Below are 19,435 nucleotides of genomic sequence, written 5' to 3' on the forward strand. Positions count from 1 at the left end.
CCATTACAAATGGCTAGGTAGCCTGCAATGGGCCTTGATCACAACAAAGTGTGATCAACCCAATAAAGGTTTTGCACTTCCATTGATACGTGGCTGACAACCTTCAAAGGCCCTAAATTGAAGGATCCTAAGATATCTTTGTATGATCAGGATTTTGCAGGACTTCATATGTCTAACATTATTACTCATTATCCAAAAACTTACCCATTTCAGAGCAGCTTAAACCAGAATTCCTTAGTTCTGTTCATACATCTTCATAAGTACTATCATGGGTCAGTCTAAACTTTCTTATGGTTTTTTACTTACATGTTTGTAATACAGTCTCTTTTCTGTATGCATGAATGTATGTATTTATATGGTACTTGCATAGCACAAAAGAAAGTGAAGTGCAGTACAACGGGACAGGCACAGATAGAGTCAAGCTGTTATTGGAGTGGTACCTGTCAAGAGTGCACCAATCTGCAAAACGGATCCAGCTTGAGCGATGCATGTAACCTCACATCCCTGAACCCACTAAGGACCATGCAAACAATATCTATGCCAGTCAGCAGTGGATCGGGGGAAAGAGGAGGACAAGAGATTGAGAGATAGCAAGGCTGGATATCTTAGAGGTATAGCTATGTACAACAAGAAACATGTTTTGGTCAATGATATTACTGTTCACTATTTCTACTATGTTATCCAATATATCTCTGTATAATCAACTCTGTATGGTTGTTAATAACTCTATGACCTCCTTGACCTGAAAGAGATAATAAACCTTTGTAGTGACCACACACATAAAACTGGCATGTGAGGCTAGTTCTTAAATCTATAACTACCTCCATCAGCTCTAACACAATGAATACTCATTGGTATTCGGCTTTAACTCCTGGCAATATGCATCCACCACTGGCAATACCTTAATACCATCTATGAATTAAGTACTGTAAACAAGGTGTGTGCATAGGTGAGATCATAATCCTAAAATAAACAACTTGAGTTATAAAGGTCATAATCCTTGATTTCATGACTCCTATAGCTCTCAATCTCTTACATTTATGCAGAAAACTCCCCTGAGATGCCTCATGAAAGTGTGATGAAATCCAACCTCCTAGTAACAAGGTTCTGGTTGTAGCAATTTAGCACAGTAAGTGCCTAGCAAGAAACCATCTGAAAAATGGGGAATTTAATATGCAGTGGATCCTAGATGGTCACACCAGAGTCCATTCCCTAGTCAGAGCTAAAAAGATTTTGGTATCCAGAAGAATACCTACGGATGATGGTGGTGTGAGTTAATTAAGTACTCACCACCACCCCCGTCTGCATAGAGGTCGACATGTTTCAGTCAGTTATAGATTCTTTATCCGGCCTTCATCAGGAAAAGTAGGATCCCTATGCTCTTTTTCTAACTAAACCTATCTAAGGATCTCATATTGTCTTCCATATTTTTAGATGCATTTGTAACCCTGGATATGAAGGTGATGGAACGACCTGCACTGAAGTAAATGCGTGTGCCTCGTCAAGTGGAGGTGTCTGCGACAGCAATGTAAGGCAAATATTTTCTTTTAATGAATTAAATTGCTTTCACGTTTTATATTTAAGGACAGGCGTGGATTATCAAATAGATATGGAAATAAAAATGTTGTTGAACTGTGACTAGTGTCAGCTCTGGCAAGTTATCTGGGACCTCTACCATCCTCATGAGGTAAGATGTGTGTATGCTTTTCTAGCAAAGCCTACTGGTCACCTAGAATCCAGTGGACTGGGGCCCAAACAAATTGGTGTAGTGAACAAGAAGTATGGAAAATACATGAGGGGTGGATGCAATGAGCAAGAAGGCGAAATAAGGATAAAAGGTAACTATTCAAGAAAATGTCTATTGTTTTATGGTTACTTGATCACAGTATGTACAAAAAGAGAGGCTTGCAGTGTCATTTGCAGAACCTTTCAATAACCACTATCTTACTCGATGTCTACTCCTTGGTGGGCAGGTATAATGAGTTTCTTCACAAGGCCATCCTTGTTTATGAGGCAATGGAGTTAAGGAGCACTCCAAGCTTGTTCTCTTTTCATAGACATGTTTTGCTTGTGCATGGTTATCTCCTCCACTTCTCATCTTGGAATTGAGGCTAGCTCCTACATAGTTTGGAGCTACCTCCTACATTACATTGTGTGGTACTGATCATGGTGATAAGAGTCAAGGTCATGTTATCATTTTATGTGATTGCACCTGGTTCTCAGTCCCTTAAACTGAATCTTGGACTGGTGTTTGATTAATCTTGGAAAGAGAAAGTAGCAGGCATTGTTATGTGTTCTGGATAACAATAGTGGCGTAGTTGTGGGGAAGCAGTTATTCTAGTTGTTGTTCATTTTTGTTCCACGCTCTGAGACCTTTCTCTGTCTTTCTCTCGGCTCACTCCACATCTGCTCCAAAGAGGATTGTCAATAAAGATCTTCTGTCCATCTTGTTTAGATGGAGTAACATAACTTTTCTGCTCCAGAATACTCACTCTTAAGGCAAAGACGTTTGGCCGGCAATTCCTTTATCATCTGTTCATTATTTATCACTCACTCTATGGGGGGATCACTATGTCTGTCCAAGTTCACTCTTGAGGGAACAGGGGGTCGGTTCAGTAATGATGAAGCTGAGGGGGAAATGTAATGATCTGAGGTGACAGCATCTCCCCTCTCCTTTCAACCGTTTTGCACCCCAGAGTTCTCTGACTCTCGTATGGTCCCATGGACTCCCCTGCTGCATCTGCTGAGATTGAATAGGAATGCTTTGCAGAGCCAGACACCCAGACGTGGGCAATCAGTATCAAGAGATTTCTCTCTCACAGGCTTACCGCACATCCTCAAGACATGTATGCAGCACCTCACTCCATCTCCTGATTATACCTTCCCGACTCTCTAATCCCTGACCAAGGTCTTTCCTTCCACTTAGTTCTTCAGTAGAGAGATGTTGGGCCACCTCTCCATGCTTCCGCCACCTTTCCCTCATATCCAGCCACTCAGGTCGATGATGCCACAAGATGTGACACAGAAGGGCACCACATTTCATCACATGTGTCTGCTCTCCAGGAACAAAAGACCATACTCTTCCCATGTTATGTAGTTAGGTGGAAGGATCCTGGGGTTCAAGTTCAAGAGCCCAGAGTGCTTGAGTTTCATACAGGCTACTTACACCAATGGCAAGGAAGAGCAACAAAGGGCACACACTTTTCAGGCTAAAAACTGCTGACAATTGTTGACTTGGAAATTCGTCTCTGTTTTGCTTACCCAGACTGTGCCAACTAATTGAACCGAGAGCAGTGTAGTCCCTGTACCAACTTTGGTGCTTCCAATTGGACCGTTTCTAGTTTATTAAAACTTGCATATTGATAGAAAGCTATGACATTCTTGATAAGAGTGACAGGCATCAGCTAAATTTTAAGGGTGTACTCAAAGAATACAAGTACATAAAAACACAAGCTGGGCCATCAATCAGTTTAGCAAATAGGCATATAAATCATGAGTACAAAGAACTCCGAAATTTGACATAGATTCACCTTATCAAATGAGCAAAGACATGAACAAAAACAGGGGAAAATCATGTTCTTTTATAGGGCATTAGACAAATTATTTCATTGTATTTACTACACAAGTACATGGTCCCCAGGAAGTGTACCAATGGGGAACAGGCAAGATGAAACATTTTTATTACAGAATACTTTCGAAGATCCTCTCATAATATAATTCCATTAGATTCAGAGGTTCTCAGAGTCTAGTTAGGTAACATGAATTGATACATAGAATATAAGGCGACCTGGGACAGCCAGGTTGTCCTTGACTAAGTACATTGAGCTCAGTGTTCCTGGGAAAAGATTCAGTCTTTAAGTGCAAAGATTACGGTTCTTTACCACAGCAAGGCAAATAACAGCAACGGTAGTCACGTTGTGTATTGCGATGTCACATTCAAAATGGCAGAAAACATGAAATTGGCTTATGTTAGAATAAGCTTGGTTCTGGTACATTACACACTACAATGAAAGAAAAACAGGTTCCACACAATCACCTCCTGAGTGCAGGTTTGCCTTCCTGTACCACTGAGTCAAACTTTGTAGCACTAGAAAGGTAATAGTTGCAATCCTGGCCTGGGAACTCTAAGGACCAGCAGTCATCTTATTGCTCAGCAAAACCCTGCTAACAATTTGTAAGTACTTAGTACTGTAGTTAACACAAATAGAATAAAACAGGGACATCAAGAGAAAGAGGAACCAGGGGAGTGTTACTTCAATTGAGTTATAAATGGTCTTTAAGTAGTGATTCTTTACAAGCAGGTGCTTTTAACAATATAGAAGTTAAGTAATGAAGGTGATTTTAGGGTTTCATCTTGCTAGAGAGTTATAAAGTTTCAGGAGAATAACTGATCTGGTTATATTTGGATCTTCAGCAAAAGTCAGATACCTTTTATGAAGTTTATGTGAGTAAGGAATGCATTGCATACATTTAGAGGTTCCAGTATTTATATTTTGTGGATTTTAGTGGTACTTTTTTGGAGGGTTTCTCTGAGTTTTGGAAATTGATTATACAGCTGCCAACTACTGTGAAAAAGACACAACATGCTACATACATATTTGATTTCAAGGAGGGTGATTTACTGGAAGACTGCTAAGTAGACTCTTTCTGTGATTCACAATCATCATCTGTCTGTCTCGGTCGTCAAACTGAGAGGGTCTTTCTAACCCTTACTGGCTCACACACACTCATACACTCACTCGATAGGAGGCTCACTGCCTCTCACGCTTCCACTATTAATGTCTCAAGGATTCTAGTGTAATCATTTTTAAGAAACTAGTTCCTGCACACAGTGCTAGATCCTTGACCTAATCACTAAATATTATGCAACTTGAAGAAGTGGTTTATCTTGCCAAGAAGATGAAACCTTGTGAAACATTTGGAGACAATTACCACAGTAAGTGCAAAAAGGAAGTGGTGCTATCATTTGCAGAATTTTCCAGTCACCACAATCCCAGAATGCTTGCATAGAAGTGGTGGAAGCAGAATTGAAGAATTTTGCGGCCCCACGTTCTTTTGTAATGTGGAGTTCCCACCAAAATCCTCCCATCGCAGTTTGGCAGAATGTTTTCCCCCATTCGAGCAACGCAATGACAGGAACAATGGGAGGCTTCAGAATGCAAGCTGGTAAGTGAGATTTGGTGTACCTCAATTGCAATTTGCAGTCACTAGTAGGGACTTCAGGAGATATTTTATGAATGAATGGGGGCGGCCGCGAGCAGTTGAGGTCAGAGGGCTGCTTTTCGAGTAGATATTTTAATCAAGCAGCAGCAAAATCAAATTCAAAATACTATGGTGCCATTTGTGCAGATTTTTCAATGTGGACTGCGCTATCAGCACTAAAATCAGAGCATAAGCAGCAGGTTTTCAGCCCGTTGGTGGAACTCCTCGGAATCTCGCAGAGTTTTTGTGTAACTTCACGTGATTTCACGGAGTAAAATTCCAGTAGTTTTGCCCAGGCCTAGCCTCTAAGTATGAATATTCATAGCTGCCAAGTGGCCTGAGATCGAGTGTGATAAAATAAGCAAATCCTGACTTTTTCGACATCACTTTGCAGTCTAGGACTTGCAGTTTTTTTTTTTTTACAAAAAGTTGGGCTCAAAAGCATCAATATGTACACTAAAGGGTTAGAAATTTCGGGAGGTGTTGCATATGCTACAAATAGTGGCAATATGCAATTTTGATATCCAAAGTGTGATGTCCTATGATTTTACCATTCTCCCATGTATGTACATGAGATCAATAATGTCTGGCACAGCCTTGCACTGGATACTGACTTGCAAGCAAGGATTCTTGTGAACTAACTATGTGCCAATCAGTGATAGAACAAAATATCAGATGCGATTTTAATTCTCTCATATTGCCTACACTGTAAATACATAATTGGATCAAATCTAAATTTTTCTTTGTAAATTCAGCATCGCTGTGCCAAGGACACTAAGAATAGGAAAAGAAAAGGATTAAAAAGCAGCATTTAAACTCCATTACTGAACATCAAAATTTAAGTTGACTTAATGGTAATCTTGTCTTGTTTGCTGCTGCCTTGCACATAAAATCCACATCTTGGGCCTGATTTATACTTTGGCCGACGTATCATCTACCATTGCAATAAAGGGTATTTTAATCCCGCCATGTCCAGGGTACTTTGCCCGCCAAATGTTGAGATGTCCGCTGGCCCAGCAGTCATCGCTTGCTGTCACAACGGTTGGGCTTTAGAGCGTAATCTCCTTGTCAAGCCGTTAAAGATGTTTCGCCTTTGGTCGTAAGGATCTTTGTTGGCTGTTGTTAAGCAATGAAATGGAGGAAACATCAACAACACATTTCCAATTTGTGAAGCCAATGCGACTCCAAAATAAGGAACAGGAATCACTAGATAAAATTATAGGGTGTTAATTGGATTACCAATCAATCCAGTAAATATGCAAACCATAGTATTCAATAAAGAGCAATATAACAGATAAGTTGAAAGATCTCAGTAGGTTAAGATGCAATAGAAAGGTATACAGAATTGTAATAGCCACAACAAGTAAAGAAACAGATTAAGGCAAACAGGTGTTCCATAAAGAAACTTCCCGTCTCCTCTGCTAAACATAGGGCAAATATAGAATGTTTATCACGGGTCTCTAATTCGGGAGAAAGTATCAGCATAGTCAGACAGTAGAAGTCTGAGGAAAAAGGAAATGTGTTCATCATAAAGCTTCACACCTGCAAGAATAAGGCAAGCAGAGAGGTCTGTACCTCTGTAAGTCTAAAGAGAACCTACTCTAACTCTAATCATGAGAACACTGATTTAAAAATAACAGGAGATTCAGAAACGTCTTATCTCTGTTCACACCACCAGGACCCAATCAAAAGCATTCCTCAAGCGCATCTGTACCTTTCCTTCTGTTTCCCATTGCGTCAAACCGCAACTGCGCTTCCCACCCTTGAACATCGCTCCAGTCCTGGTATATGAAGAACTCCTCAAGTTCTCTGCCAAGTTACCTCCCGGCCTCTCTATCAGCAGTCTAATACATACAATGAGCCTCTCTCTAACTAACGAGAATCATGATAATACACCTGCGAAGGAAAAGAAGAAGCTGGCAAAGCAAAATGCAGTCCAGTTGATGCCTGTATTCAGGCTAACTTTAGTTCAACAGGTTAATTTGTATTTGAATATATGCTTATACATATGCAGGTTTCGCTTTCAGAATAAATGAAGGAAATAAGGAAAGGAATAAGTATTAACATATGCAAATATAACTTTCAAATAAATGCAAGAATAACTTGAATGGAAGTGTAAAACGTGAATAAAAAAAATACAGGCCTTATTTATGAAAAGTGTTGCATCACTGGGGTGAAACAGCGATGCAACATTTTTCTGTGCGCTATCCTTGCAGCACCAAGGATGCGCCATATCTACTGTATGACGCTCCATGTCACAAGGTTTTACATATACGCCAGGAATCCTGACGTATCTGTTGGCGCAAAAAATGGCACATTGCTGGAGTGGGTATGGAAAGAGACACAACTCCAGCAATGTGACATGTCACATGGGTCAAGCCCCATGTGAAAAGGCCTGCGTCATTGCTTGAAGCAGGTGTAAGGATTTGACGCAGTGACGCCGTAGAAGTGATGCAGTGAAATCTCAGATTTCACAGCACCACTTCTACAAGGCTTTCCTGTGTCGGAGCGCCCACCCTGCATACATTTTACCTGTCACAGGTATAATGTAGTGCAGGGGTTTACAAAGTTACGCATCTGCCTAGATGCGTCACTTTGTGAATATGGCGCAGTGTGGTGCATTTTGTACTGCTGCCACAGCGTCACAAAAAGTGACGCAATGGCGGCATAAGAGCCTCATAAATGAGGACCTACATGTTTTCATGTTTAAACCCTTTTGTGTGAGAGAGGGCTTTACATTATTAGGGAAAGATAGTTACGCTACAGCGATAATGGGTATACATAGAGTAAATACATATATTTTGTAAAGTTACATCGGCAAATAAAGGGGAGACAAAGAAGAACACAAAGTCATTTGTAAGAATCTGTTGCGTTGTATAATTTTTACATCATTCCTGTTGATGGAAGTGGAGGGGTTGCTCCTGATCCCTGGAGGCAGAGAGTTACAGATTGTGGGGGTAATTCTAGAAAAAGATCGCTTGTAGATTTTCTTTTTTTTTTTTGTAAACATTTTTGTGGTTTAAGTAGAAGGGAGATAGTGCTTCTAGAATATCTGTTTTCACCAGATAGGACTGGGTGTTGTGGTGCAGCAGTTTGTGGTTCATGCAGGCAATTTCAAGATGGATCCTTGCCTCATAGGGGAACCATTCCATTTAATGGAGGTCGACTTTTTTTTAGTCAGTGATGAGCCTTGCAGCTGGGTTCAAGGTAGCTTTCAGCTGTGCAAGCTTGCTTTCAGGGAGGCCTACTAGGGCAGCACTACCATAGTCTAGTTTATATAGCACAAGTGCTTGGACCAGTTTTGAGATCTGCCAAAGGAAGGAAAAGTTTTTGTTTCCTTAGTGCGTTAAGTTGGTGGTTAGTTCCTCAGGTAGCAGCACTGATGTGATGTCGAATGGCGAAGGCATTGTCCAAGATTATTCCTAGGGAGTCAATGATATGTGGGGTACAGTTCAAGGCAGTAAGATGTGGGAGTCTGTGATGCTATGTGTAATCTTGGGCGGTGAGATCAGAAGAAAATCAATTTTGATGGCATTACGTTTGCGGTGGTTATGAGTCAGCCAATGTTGCGTTTCAGTCAAGGTGTTATTGAGAATGCTGATGTCATTGGGAGAGGCAATTTTCATGTAGAGTAGAGTATCATCTGTATACATGTGGTAGGAGATGTGAGAGAGTTTGAGGAGTTCGGTCAGGGGCTCTATGTACAGGTTGAACAGTGTTGGGAGAGAGTGGAGCCTAGAGGGATGCCTAGTGTAACTGAGTGTGGTTGATTAGCACCTGTTGAGATCAGTTGTGTAGGAAAGAATTGAATCATTTAACACGCTACCAGAAAGACCCATCCTGAGTTCTAATAGGTTGAAAAGGGTTTCATGATTGACAGTGTTGAATGCCGCTGATAGGTCCAGTAGTATTAGTAAACAGGATTAGTTCAGATCGAGTAATGCAAAGAGCGTCATTAACAATGTGGACCAGGGCGATTTTGGTGCTATGGCCTGCTCTGAAACCAGATTGACATTAGTCGAGTAGCTGGAGTTGGATTTGCTCGATGTGATTGTGAAGCTGTAGGTGCACAAATGTTTCTAATAGTTTGGCCAAAGTGGAGATGTTGGAAATGGGGCGGTAGTTGTTGGGGTCAGACTGGTTGAAGTTGGGCTTTTTTAAGATAGGAGTAACCTGACCACTTTTTAGGCAGTCAGGTAAGGAGCCTTGGGTAAGTGAGACATTGATAACAGCAGTCCATAACGGAATAGGAGGTGAATGTACTCATTGAGAAGGTTGGAAGGAAGGGGATCATGAGGTGGTTAGAGTATTTCAGTAAAGTTAGAAGTTTTGGGATGTTAATTTTCCTCTAAGGTTTTCAAGTTGGGCGAAACAGCGTTGTTTTTAGGTTTGTGAGGAGAGGTATTCAAGCAATCTTCCTGAACATGAGGCACAGGGTGTAGGGGGTTTGCACGGTGGGAGTTCAAAGAACTTCTATATCTTGGTGGTGATTAGCATAGTTTTCTCGGTAAAGAAGGAGACAAACATTTCACAATTAGGTAGGATTTTGCTGTCCAAGGATGGGGCATTGCGTTTTCAGACTCTTTGGTTTTTTACAATTTTGAACAGTTTTTTGGGTGATTAATTGCTGTTTCAATATGGTTACATAAGAAAGCAGCTTTGGAATTTCTTATGTGCCTATTGTAGGTTCTCTGTAGTTTTTTTTGATAGAAGTTTGAGGGTTGGCAGAGACGGTGTGTGTCTCCAAGCTCTTTCAGCAAATTTGAGGCATCTGCGTTTCTCACTGAGGTTGCAGTTGAACCAAGGCCTGGATCTTTTGGATGGGATGCTCTTTAGTGGTTTGGGGGCAATGGAATCCATAGTTTTTACATGAAGTTGATGTAGTGATTAGTGAGGTCATGCATGGTAGAGAGGGGGAGCAGGTTGCCTTTACTAAAAGCAGACATCATGAAATATTGCTGCTCCAGCACCAAGAAGGTCTGCTTAAACGGTAGGCATAGACTGATACATTTTAAGTACCTACAGCGGGTCTATTACACCCCTGAGAAACTGCACAAGTATGGGCTTCGCCCAACAGCAGAGTGCGAGCGCTGCCATTTCCCAGTAGCGGATTTCATACATATGGCCTGGCACTGCCCGGGTATAGCCCGGTTCTGGACGGGGGTGTTTCGGGAACTGAGCCAGATACTGGAAACTGACATACAGCCTAACCCAGCGCTGGCGTTGCTGGGCTATTCCAGGCCTCTCCCGCTGGCGCTGAGACGCCTGACGGACATGGCGCTGTTAGTGGCTCGGCGCGTTGTAGCGGCTTGTTGGATGAGGGGGCCGCTTCCCACTAAGAAACGATGGGCTAGGGACATGCTGTACTGCAGCACACAGGCGGAGATATACAGTGAATTGTTACCCCCGAAAAGCCGCCCCAAGAACTTCTGGGGGCTGTATAGAACATACCTGGCCGCTGGGGCTGCCGAAACGGTGAGCCAGGGGAGACGCAGTGCGATGCACCCAATGCACACAGTGGGACGGAGGGGGGGGTAGTACAGGATCACGACCTTGTGTACGCATGACTGGATGAGACGTTGGCGTGACGGTCTGGAGGTGCGCCTGTGCGTAGAGGGTGTAGCTGGGAACTGCCCGGAGGTGTTTGGTATGCCCTATAAGTGGTCGGGCGGAAGGCAGAAGAGTACTGCAGGTTTGTCAGTGATCTGAGTGTGGAGGGACGCAACGGTTGCTCACTGCTAGATGCAGGGACTGCGGATAAGGCTGCAAGTAGATGTGAGAGGGAAGAGACGGCGTGCGTGTGGTGGTTGGGGTGGGTGGGGGGGTGGGGGGGCGTTGGGGATATGGTTACGGATACTCAGGGACTGGACCAGGATTGTAGGGGATGGCGGGCACTGGTAGGATTGCCTTACATGCAGGTTGGGCTGCAGTGTGGTCTGGGGTCTGGTGCAGACACTGTTTTTCAGAAGTAAAAGTGACGGGTTTACCACAAGTGTAGGTTCTCCTGAAATGCCGCCGGTCCTTTGGCCGTGTAAGCGACAACTGCACCCCCCCCCCCCCCGCTGATCAGTGGGGCCAACTTATGGCTTCGCGACTTAACGGTGTTTTGACCTATCCGTTTTCCATTTATCAATAAAGGTTTTTGAAAATTAAAAAAAAATAAAAACAAAAAGCAGACATCATGAGTAGGTTGGCGTTACGGGTGTCTCGGACCGAATGGTTGGCTTTAGTGGGTTGGTTCCTGGAGTTAACTGGTATTCCAGATATGAAAAAGGTAATGCAATGGTGATCTGCCCAGTCTCCAGCTAGGATGGATTCAATCTGAGTGTTTTTTTTTTTCGATGATTAAATCTAAAATGGCACCTTTATTATGGGTAGGGCTATTACAGGCTTGGATAAGGTAGAGGTTCTGGAGGAAGGATTTAAAACTGCTCACCGAAGGGTCACTGGAATTGTTAGAATGATAGGTGAAGTCACCAAGGAAAATCTGGTTCGAACTCTCATCTTAGTTGGAGGTGATGATCTCCATGATCTGTTCCATGAATGTGAAGGTATCGCAAAAGCGAATGGTAAAACATGTAAAGAGAGCACGTACAGTTTTCATTGGTATTGATGTTGATCCTTAGGTATTTGCAGGAGGGCAGTGAAACAGAATGTGTTTATTTCATGGATATCGTGGACCTGTGTATATAAACTAGAACACCTCCAGAGTGGCCTGAATAGTCTAGTTCAATGATGTCATGACTGGGGGGACCAGTATGGTAAGAATAGGGGATGAGGATTTGTTCAGCCAAGTTTCAGTGAGTATAAGAATGTCAAGGTTAAGTATAAGATCAGCTATTTCAGCCGCGTGTTTCACAGCTGAGTGACAATTGAGTAGCAAGCATTTAAGGAATGTTTTGATGGTAGTTGTAGAAGTTAGTGAGATGTGAACTTTCTGGAGGTTTGTGTTATTAATGAAACTAGGGCTAGAGTTGGAGACTCTGGGGAGGTGAATGATAATGGTCTGAGTATTGCCAGCAGGTATCTCTTGTACAATCAGGGGATTATTATAGGTGGTAAGGAGGGAAAGGATATCATTGTTTGATAGCTGTCTGACTAGTCTATTGGGTCAGGAGTAGTGGTCAAGATTTGGCTGGTGTCTCTATCTGGGTTCTGGGTCTGAGGTGTTGGAAGGGCAGGGATCAGAGTGAAAGTTGGGCATAGGGATGATGTGGTACTGGCGGTGAGTTGACTGTAAAGGACAAGTGTGTTACAGTTTAGAGTCAATATGCACTAGTTTTAGGATGACAGCCCTAATCAGCATTAATTCTGATTTTATTGTTTCAAGAGTAGATTGAGTGTTGTGACTCCTAAAGGGCTCCGGACTGATGGAAGCACTTAAAGCTGTCGAACTAGTCGGGTCGGACTGATTGGTTGATAGGGAGTAGGGCATGTATATTGTGGGTGATGGGAGACTTGGTAAAGGGTTCCATAGAATTATGGAAGGAGTGTTGGAGGATCCATAGAATTATGGAAGGAGTGTTGGAGGAGTGTCTTTGTCCTAAGGAATTACCGGCCTTATCAGCTGAGGAAGGGATATAATGTCCTGCAGTTAGACCCATGGATGACAAAGGAGAGAGTTAGGAAGAGGTGTTTGGGAGATGGGAGAGATGATGTTGTTGCATGTGGAAGAGTCAGAGGGGAGGTGTGAGGGGGAGGTTGGAGCATTGGCCGAGTCTAATTTGTTCTTGATGTAAGCAAAGAGAATGACAAAGAGTTCCAGGTTCAAATCTAAAGATTTAATGCACACTATGCTGTTGTTATAGATGGAGATGGTGGCTTCCACATTGTACAAAGGAAAGGGTGCAATGGTGAGTTTCTGGCCATGTGATATTTTTCTTGATGGTAGTGGTATTGAGTAGAGAGGATAGTACTTTCCTCCATTGCATGCATCGGTTAGTAGTGAAGATGAGGTCATTCAATATAATGCCTTTGTTGTGGAAGAGGTAGGGGTCTGTGATTAGACTTTCTTTATTTTGGTTAGGAATTATATGTTTGAGATTTTTAATGGCACTTTTAGATAGGTTAGGAGGGTAATATATTCTGAATTAGTTGTTTCCTGCAGGTGACAGTAAGGCGTGATTCTTATTGACTTGAGATGATTCCATACTGGGTGAGTAAATAATGTAAAGCAGGAGAATATAGGGTGGGGATGCCCTTTTGAAAACTGCAGAGGTGCTACTGTATAGAGAAGTTGGGAAGTTCCTTTTTTGTTTTAGTAAACTAATATGTAAGATAGTCATTTGTCAGTTTCTATGAGGTGGATATGCAAAGGCTCTTGTGAAAACCAACAAACAAAGGGGCCATCTCGGGTGGCAAAAGGATGGAAGTAGTGAAATAAACTGTCGACAAAATGGAGCAACAATTGTCTAGGGGATTGAGTTTCAGCAGAAGGGAGGGAGCAAGGCAGGCCCCAGGTGTAGAATTAGTCTACAAGATAGAGATAGACACTCCATGAGAATGCACATGCCAATAGAATGTAGTGCGCTCAGTCGTGAGAACAATTTCTTCTGCAATAACCATCAGAGTTTTAGTATATCACGCACAATGTTTACAGTACGACATCCACATAACAGTTCTGTATCACAAAATGTCCATTGACTCTGCAGCCACGATCGCATCTGGACTTCAGGAGTCACAGCTCTCGGGCTGGAGGGCTTGACCAGCTAGAACAGGGTGCCAGGAGCTTTCCCAAGGCAGGTTGGTATAGGTAGATGGCTTTATAAACCAGGCAAAGAAGAGCCTCTGAGGGGAGGTGGGTGGGTTGCATGTGAATCTATGAAAGATACCAATACTGGAGAACCACAGATTACAGGTAAGTAACTTTTGTTCTTCTCCAGTATTGGGGTATCTTTCATAGATTCACATGACTGAATCAGAGTAGAGAGCAGTAACTGCATAACAATACTAGTGATATTATCATCACAACATAAACATATGCATAACACAGGCAATATGTAATCACAGATATAGATCTTTCTATACCTATATACTCATATATATTATCTACTGGCGGTCGCCAGTAGATAGTTATAGTAATGACCTATTTTCCATAGGAAATCTGCAACATTCTATTCCCAATATGTCTGGCGCCGATTGACAAATCTTCGCGAAATTTTCCAAACTTTTGGCCAGCTCCGCTCCGCTCCTACCCTGAAAGTTTCATGGTGATTCGTCAAGCGGGGGCCGAGAAAAAAGGGCGGTCCCAAAACGCGTTTTCCCCATGCAATTTCCCATAGGATCTGTTGTTGCAGCTACAGCCCGAACTGCTGAACGGAATTACACCAAATTTGGCAAAGAGGTAGTCCTCAGTTCAGACTCGTGCCTTTTGCTTAAATGGTGTAAATCCGTTCAGTAGTTCCTGAGAAAATTAGGGTAAAAAAGTTAGTAATACCAATGAGAGGATCCGCTAACGAAAAAAAAATGAAGCACGGGCTCCTGCGCTTCGTTTTGATTTAGCCCCCGGGGAGCCTAGTCCCAGGGGCAATATGGTATTATAATGAGGGGCCCAAATTCTTTGTTGGGGGGGCTCTCAGGCCCCCCCAGCCCCGGGGAACGCCACCCCCGGGGCTTAAAAAATGAATGGGGGGGCTCAAGCCCCCCCCACACGCCCCGGGGACCGCCACCTACCCGGGACTCTAAATATTAACCTTTGAAAGAGGTGGGAGGGGGGAAGCGTGGCCCCCCTCCTGGAGCCCTCGATGGCCCTGGGGACCGCCACCCCCAGGGCCGGCTCCTGCAGTGTCCCGGGGTGCCCACCCCCGGGACACTGCCATTTGCAATGACAGGGCGAGAGCCTTGCGGCTCCCACCCTGTCATTGCAAACTACTTTGCTATTTGGAAGAGAGAGCAGGAAACCTGCTCTCTCTTCCAAATAGCAAAGCTGATTGCTTTTCCACATGGGGAGCAGCATGTTAGCTGCTCCCCATGTGGAAAAGCAATGCCGGCTCCCGCAGGAAGCAGGGAGCCTGCTGGGACCGTGGGGGGATTGGGACCCCACACGGTCCCCAACGAGATGGCCAGGCCCCGAGGGATGGGGTCCCCGGGGCCATAAGTGGCCCGGGAGGGGGGCCACGTGGCCCCCCTCCTAAAAATAAAAAAAAAATAAAAAAAAAAACGGCCCAGGTGATGGGGTCCCCGGGGCCTTAAGTGGACACAGGGAGGGGGGCTACGCAGCCCCCCTCCCTAAAAATATGTTTCTTTTTGTTTTAAAAAAAGGCCCATGCCCTGGGGGATGGGGCCCCCGGGACAGATTAAGGCCTCGGGAGGGGGGCCACGCGGCCCCCCTCCACAGTATAAATATAAAAAAAAATAATTAGGGGGCAGGCCCTGGGGGATGGGGTCCCCAGGGCCAAAAAATATAAAAAATATAGTTAGTTCAGCTAACTGTAACTCGTGCCCCCGCAATGCACTGCTGATGACGTCACATATTAAATCACTCATGACATGATCAGTGACATCACTGATGACATCTCAAATTACATCAGTGATGACGCCATCCAGTGAATCTGTGTTTCTGTAAAGTTTTAATATGTTTAATATATATAGGGAAAGGCCTGTTGAAGAATGAGTGGGTGTACAAGTGTGTGAATGGATGATTTTCTAGGTACGTAACTGACTCTATAAGTGAGTCATTAAATGTATCTTACTGCAGACTAGTGACTAAACTGTGTGAATGTCTGTATGTGTCTGTGTGTTGGTGTATAAGTGGCTGCATGGTTTTGTGAATAGCTATGTGAGTGTCTATATGGGTTATTGATTGGTTGTCTGAGTATCTGTATGGGTGCCTGAGTGTTTGTGTGGGCAGGGTGTGTGTGTCTCTGTGCATAGATGTGTGAGTGGGTGTTTCTATGGGTGCATGGTTTTAAGAGTGCAATTGTGATGGACTGTATGGTTGGGTGAGTGTATGTATGGGTGTGTTAGTGATTGAATGTATATCTCAGTTGTGCATGTATCAGTAACTACATATGTGAAACGCAGTGCATATGTGTGTAAGAGTATATAACTATCTATATGTGAGAGTGTGTGATTGCGGGAGTGGCTGTATGGATGAGTGTGAACTTGAATCAGTAATTGTATAAGAGCATCAGAATTTGTTAGTATTTTTATGAGTAAGTGAACTTGAGTGTGTTTAACTATATAGGTGAGTAAATTGTACTGTGATTAATTATTTGCAAGACTGACTAGGTGTGTCAGTACCTCAATGGATGATTGGCGGTGTGTGAGTGTCTATATAGGTGTATAAATGCATATGATAGTCCTGTACGGAGTGACTTTAAGTATGAGTGATTGTACAGGTGAGTGAGTGGAGATGTATGTAGACCCAAGAGTCAATGAGTGGGTATGTAGTTATTGGTATTGGAGTATCTGTGGTTTTCAAAACGGCCGTCTGAAATTTTGAGTCGGTGTATCAAAGGTTATATTAGGGTGTGAGAAGATGCACTAATTTATCACATGGATGACGTCATCAGTGATGTCATCAGTGATGTCATCAGTGATGTCATTTGAGATGTCATCAGTGATGTCATCAGTGATGTCACTGACCATGTCATGAGTGATGTAATATGTGACGTCATCAGCAGTGCATTGCGGGGGCGCGAGTAATAGTTAGCTGAACTAACTATAACGGGGGAATTTCTAGGGTTTTGTACGAGGGAAATGTCCAGCTAACTGTAACGCCCCTGAAACCTAAGGTTTTTTCAGTGAATATATATATATTCACTGAAAAAACCATAGGTTTCAGACATGTTATAGTTAGCGGAAATTTTACTGATAAAAAACCAATGAAATTCCCCCGTTATAGTTAGTGCAGGCAACTATAACTCACGCGACCGCAATCCTCTGCTGATGCTAATACTGTATTTAGACACTTATTTGCCCATGTCTTCTTCCATAAATTTTTAGCTATACATATATTAGAAATATTTTTTTTTCATAAAGACACATATGTCATCAGCAGAAGATTGCGGTCGCGTGAGTTATAGTTGCCTGCACTAACTATAACGGGGGAATTTCATTGGTTTTTTATCAGTAAAATTTCCGCTAACTATAACATGTCTGAAACCTATGGTTTTTTCAGTGAATTTGCAAGGTTTTTTAAATGCTAATTCCTAACTATAACGTGTGTGAAACCTATGGTTTTTTCAGTGAATTTGTACGGTTTTTTAAATGCTAAGTTACTTTACGCCATTCGTGGCGTGCACGCCCACTTAACGCAGTTCGTTCCGTGCGCGCACGGTGCGCTTCGCGAAGCGCACCGCGTGCCCACTTTACGCAGTTAGTGACGTACACGCAAGGTGGGCACACAGTGCGCTACGCGCACCGCGTGCCCACGTTACGCACCGTGCGCACATGGAGGACATATTATGCGCTTCCTTGTGATAGGTAATCTGTTAAATTTAATTTGTAAGTGATGACAATAATATGCCATGCACAGAGTTTTTTTTTTTTATTAAAATTTTTAGCGTAAGCGCACCGTATGCGTACGGTAAGCGTAATCGGCGAAATTTTCAAAAAATAAAAATTTACCGTTTTTGGCCTTTGAGGACTCAACTAACATGGCTATGTGCATGGGCGCTGTCTAAACAGCCCCTTTATATGTTTTTTGCCTTTATTTACTGCCCCCCCCTCAGAGTGCGAGAGAGAAAATGGCGGCCGCCGCTTCCTGGTTTCGACCGATTCGAATGTTTACTTAGATGTAACAGCCAATCAGAATCGCGCTCGCGCACGCCACCGTACGCGTACGGTAAGCTTACGGTAAGCGTACCGTAAGCTGGCTCAGATATATATATTGATTTAAAGGCTATTTTCTCAGAATCTACTGAACAGATTTGAACCAAACCTACAAAAGGCACTTCCTTGACCTGAGGACTACCTCTCTGCCAAATTTCTAGTAATTCTGTTCAGCCGTTCGGGCTGTAGCCCTGTCTAAAGGTCCTATGGAAAAATGCATGGGAAAAACGCGTTTTGGGACCCCCCTTTTATCTCAGCCCCCGCTTGACGAATCCCCCCGAGACTTTCAGGGTAGGAGCGGAGCGGAGCGCCCCACCTATTTTGAGAAATTCGCGAGGATTCGTCGACCGGCGCCAAAGTTATTCAAAATAGAATGTTGCGGATTTCCTATGGAAAAGGGGTCCTAACTATAACTACCTACTGGCGACCGCCAGTAGGTAATATATATATATATATATATATATATATATATATATATATATATATATATATATATATATATATATATATATATATATATATATATATATATATATATATCCAACGTAAAAGTTTCCTTTAAGAAGGAGCCCACACGGAGAGTAAAATCACCTCTTTATTGCAGACTGCAGCAGAATGACAGTTCCATCATTGGCCCCTCATTTAAAGCCAAACGCGTTTCAGAATTTTCATTCCTTGTTCACTGGCAAGCGGCAGGAAAACAACTGCATCAGTGAGGAACTCTTTTCAATGTTTGTAAAGTCCCGCCCCATGGGCGTGTGCAAAACTGCCTCTTGGTACTCGTAGTTCCTTAAAATTAATCCCAGGTGGGTGTTTCTTTGCTTGTTGTCTCCAAAGTTAATGCATGTGAAAAACCCCAGTGGGTTGGTGCCAATAAGCAAACTTGCATCCGCTGCCTTTAAATCCCCAACAATGTGTGGCTCACCGTTCTTTACATCTCGTATTTACGAGATGCGGAACTGCACTACGTGCAGCAGGGCTTCTTCGCGGCTGGAAAAGCCGCTAAACATCCAATGTAAAAGTTTCCTTTAAGAAGGAGCCCACACGGAGAGTAAAATCACCTTTATTGCAGACTGCAGCAGAATGACAGTTCCATCATTGGCCCCTCATTTAAAGCCAAACGCGTTTCAGAATTTTCATTCCTTGTTCACTGGCAAGTGGCAGGAAAACAACTGCATCAGTGAGGAACTCTTTTCAATGTTTGTAAAGTCCCGCCCCATGGGCGTGTGCAAAACTGCCTCTTGGTACTCGTAGTTCCTTAAAATTAATCCCAGGTGGGTGTTTCTTTGCTTGTTGTCTCCAAAGTTAATGCATGTGAAAAACCCCAGTGGGTTGGTGCCAATAAGCAAACTTGCATCCGCTGCCTTTAAATCCCCAACAATGTGTGGCTCACCGTTCTTTACATCTCGTATTTACGAGATGCGGAACTGCACTACGTGCAGCAGGGCTTCTTCGCGGC

The 19,435-nt window shown here is 43.1% G+C and overlaps 1 protein-coding gene across 1 annotated transcript in view; it reads left to right on the plus strand.

Moving 5' to 3' along the window:
• The window catches only part of LOC146855445 (stabilin-2-like), a 1,201,024-nt gene that overhangs the window by 373,667 nt on the left and 807,922 nt on the right, over positions 1–19,435 (plus strand). The window contains 1 exon segment of the mRNA XM_085653243.1: positions 1,435–1,528. Within this exon segment, the coding sequence (XP_085509369.1) occupies positions 1,435–1,528 (94 nt within the window).

Source organism: Triturus cristatus, chromosome 4_1 (assembly GCF_964204655.1).
Source record: "Triturus cristatus chromosome 4_1, aTriCri1.1, whole genome shotgun sequence".
Taxonomy (NCBI): domain Eukaryota; kingdom Metazoa; phylum Chordata; class Amphibia; order Caudata; family Salamandridae; genus Triturus; species Triturus cristatus.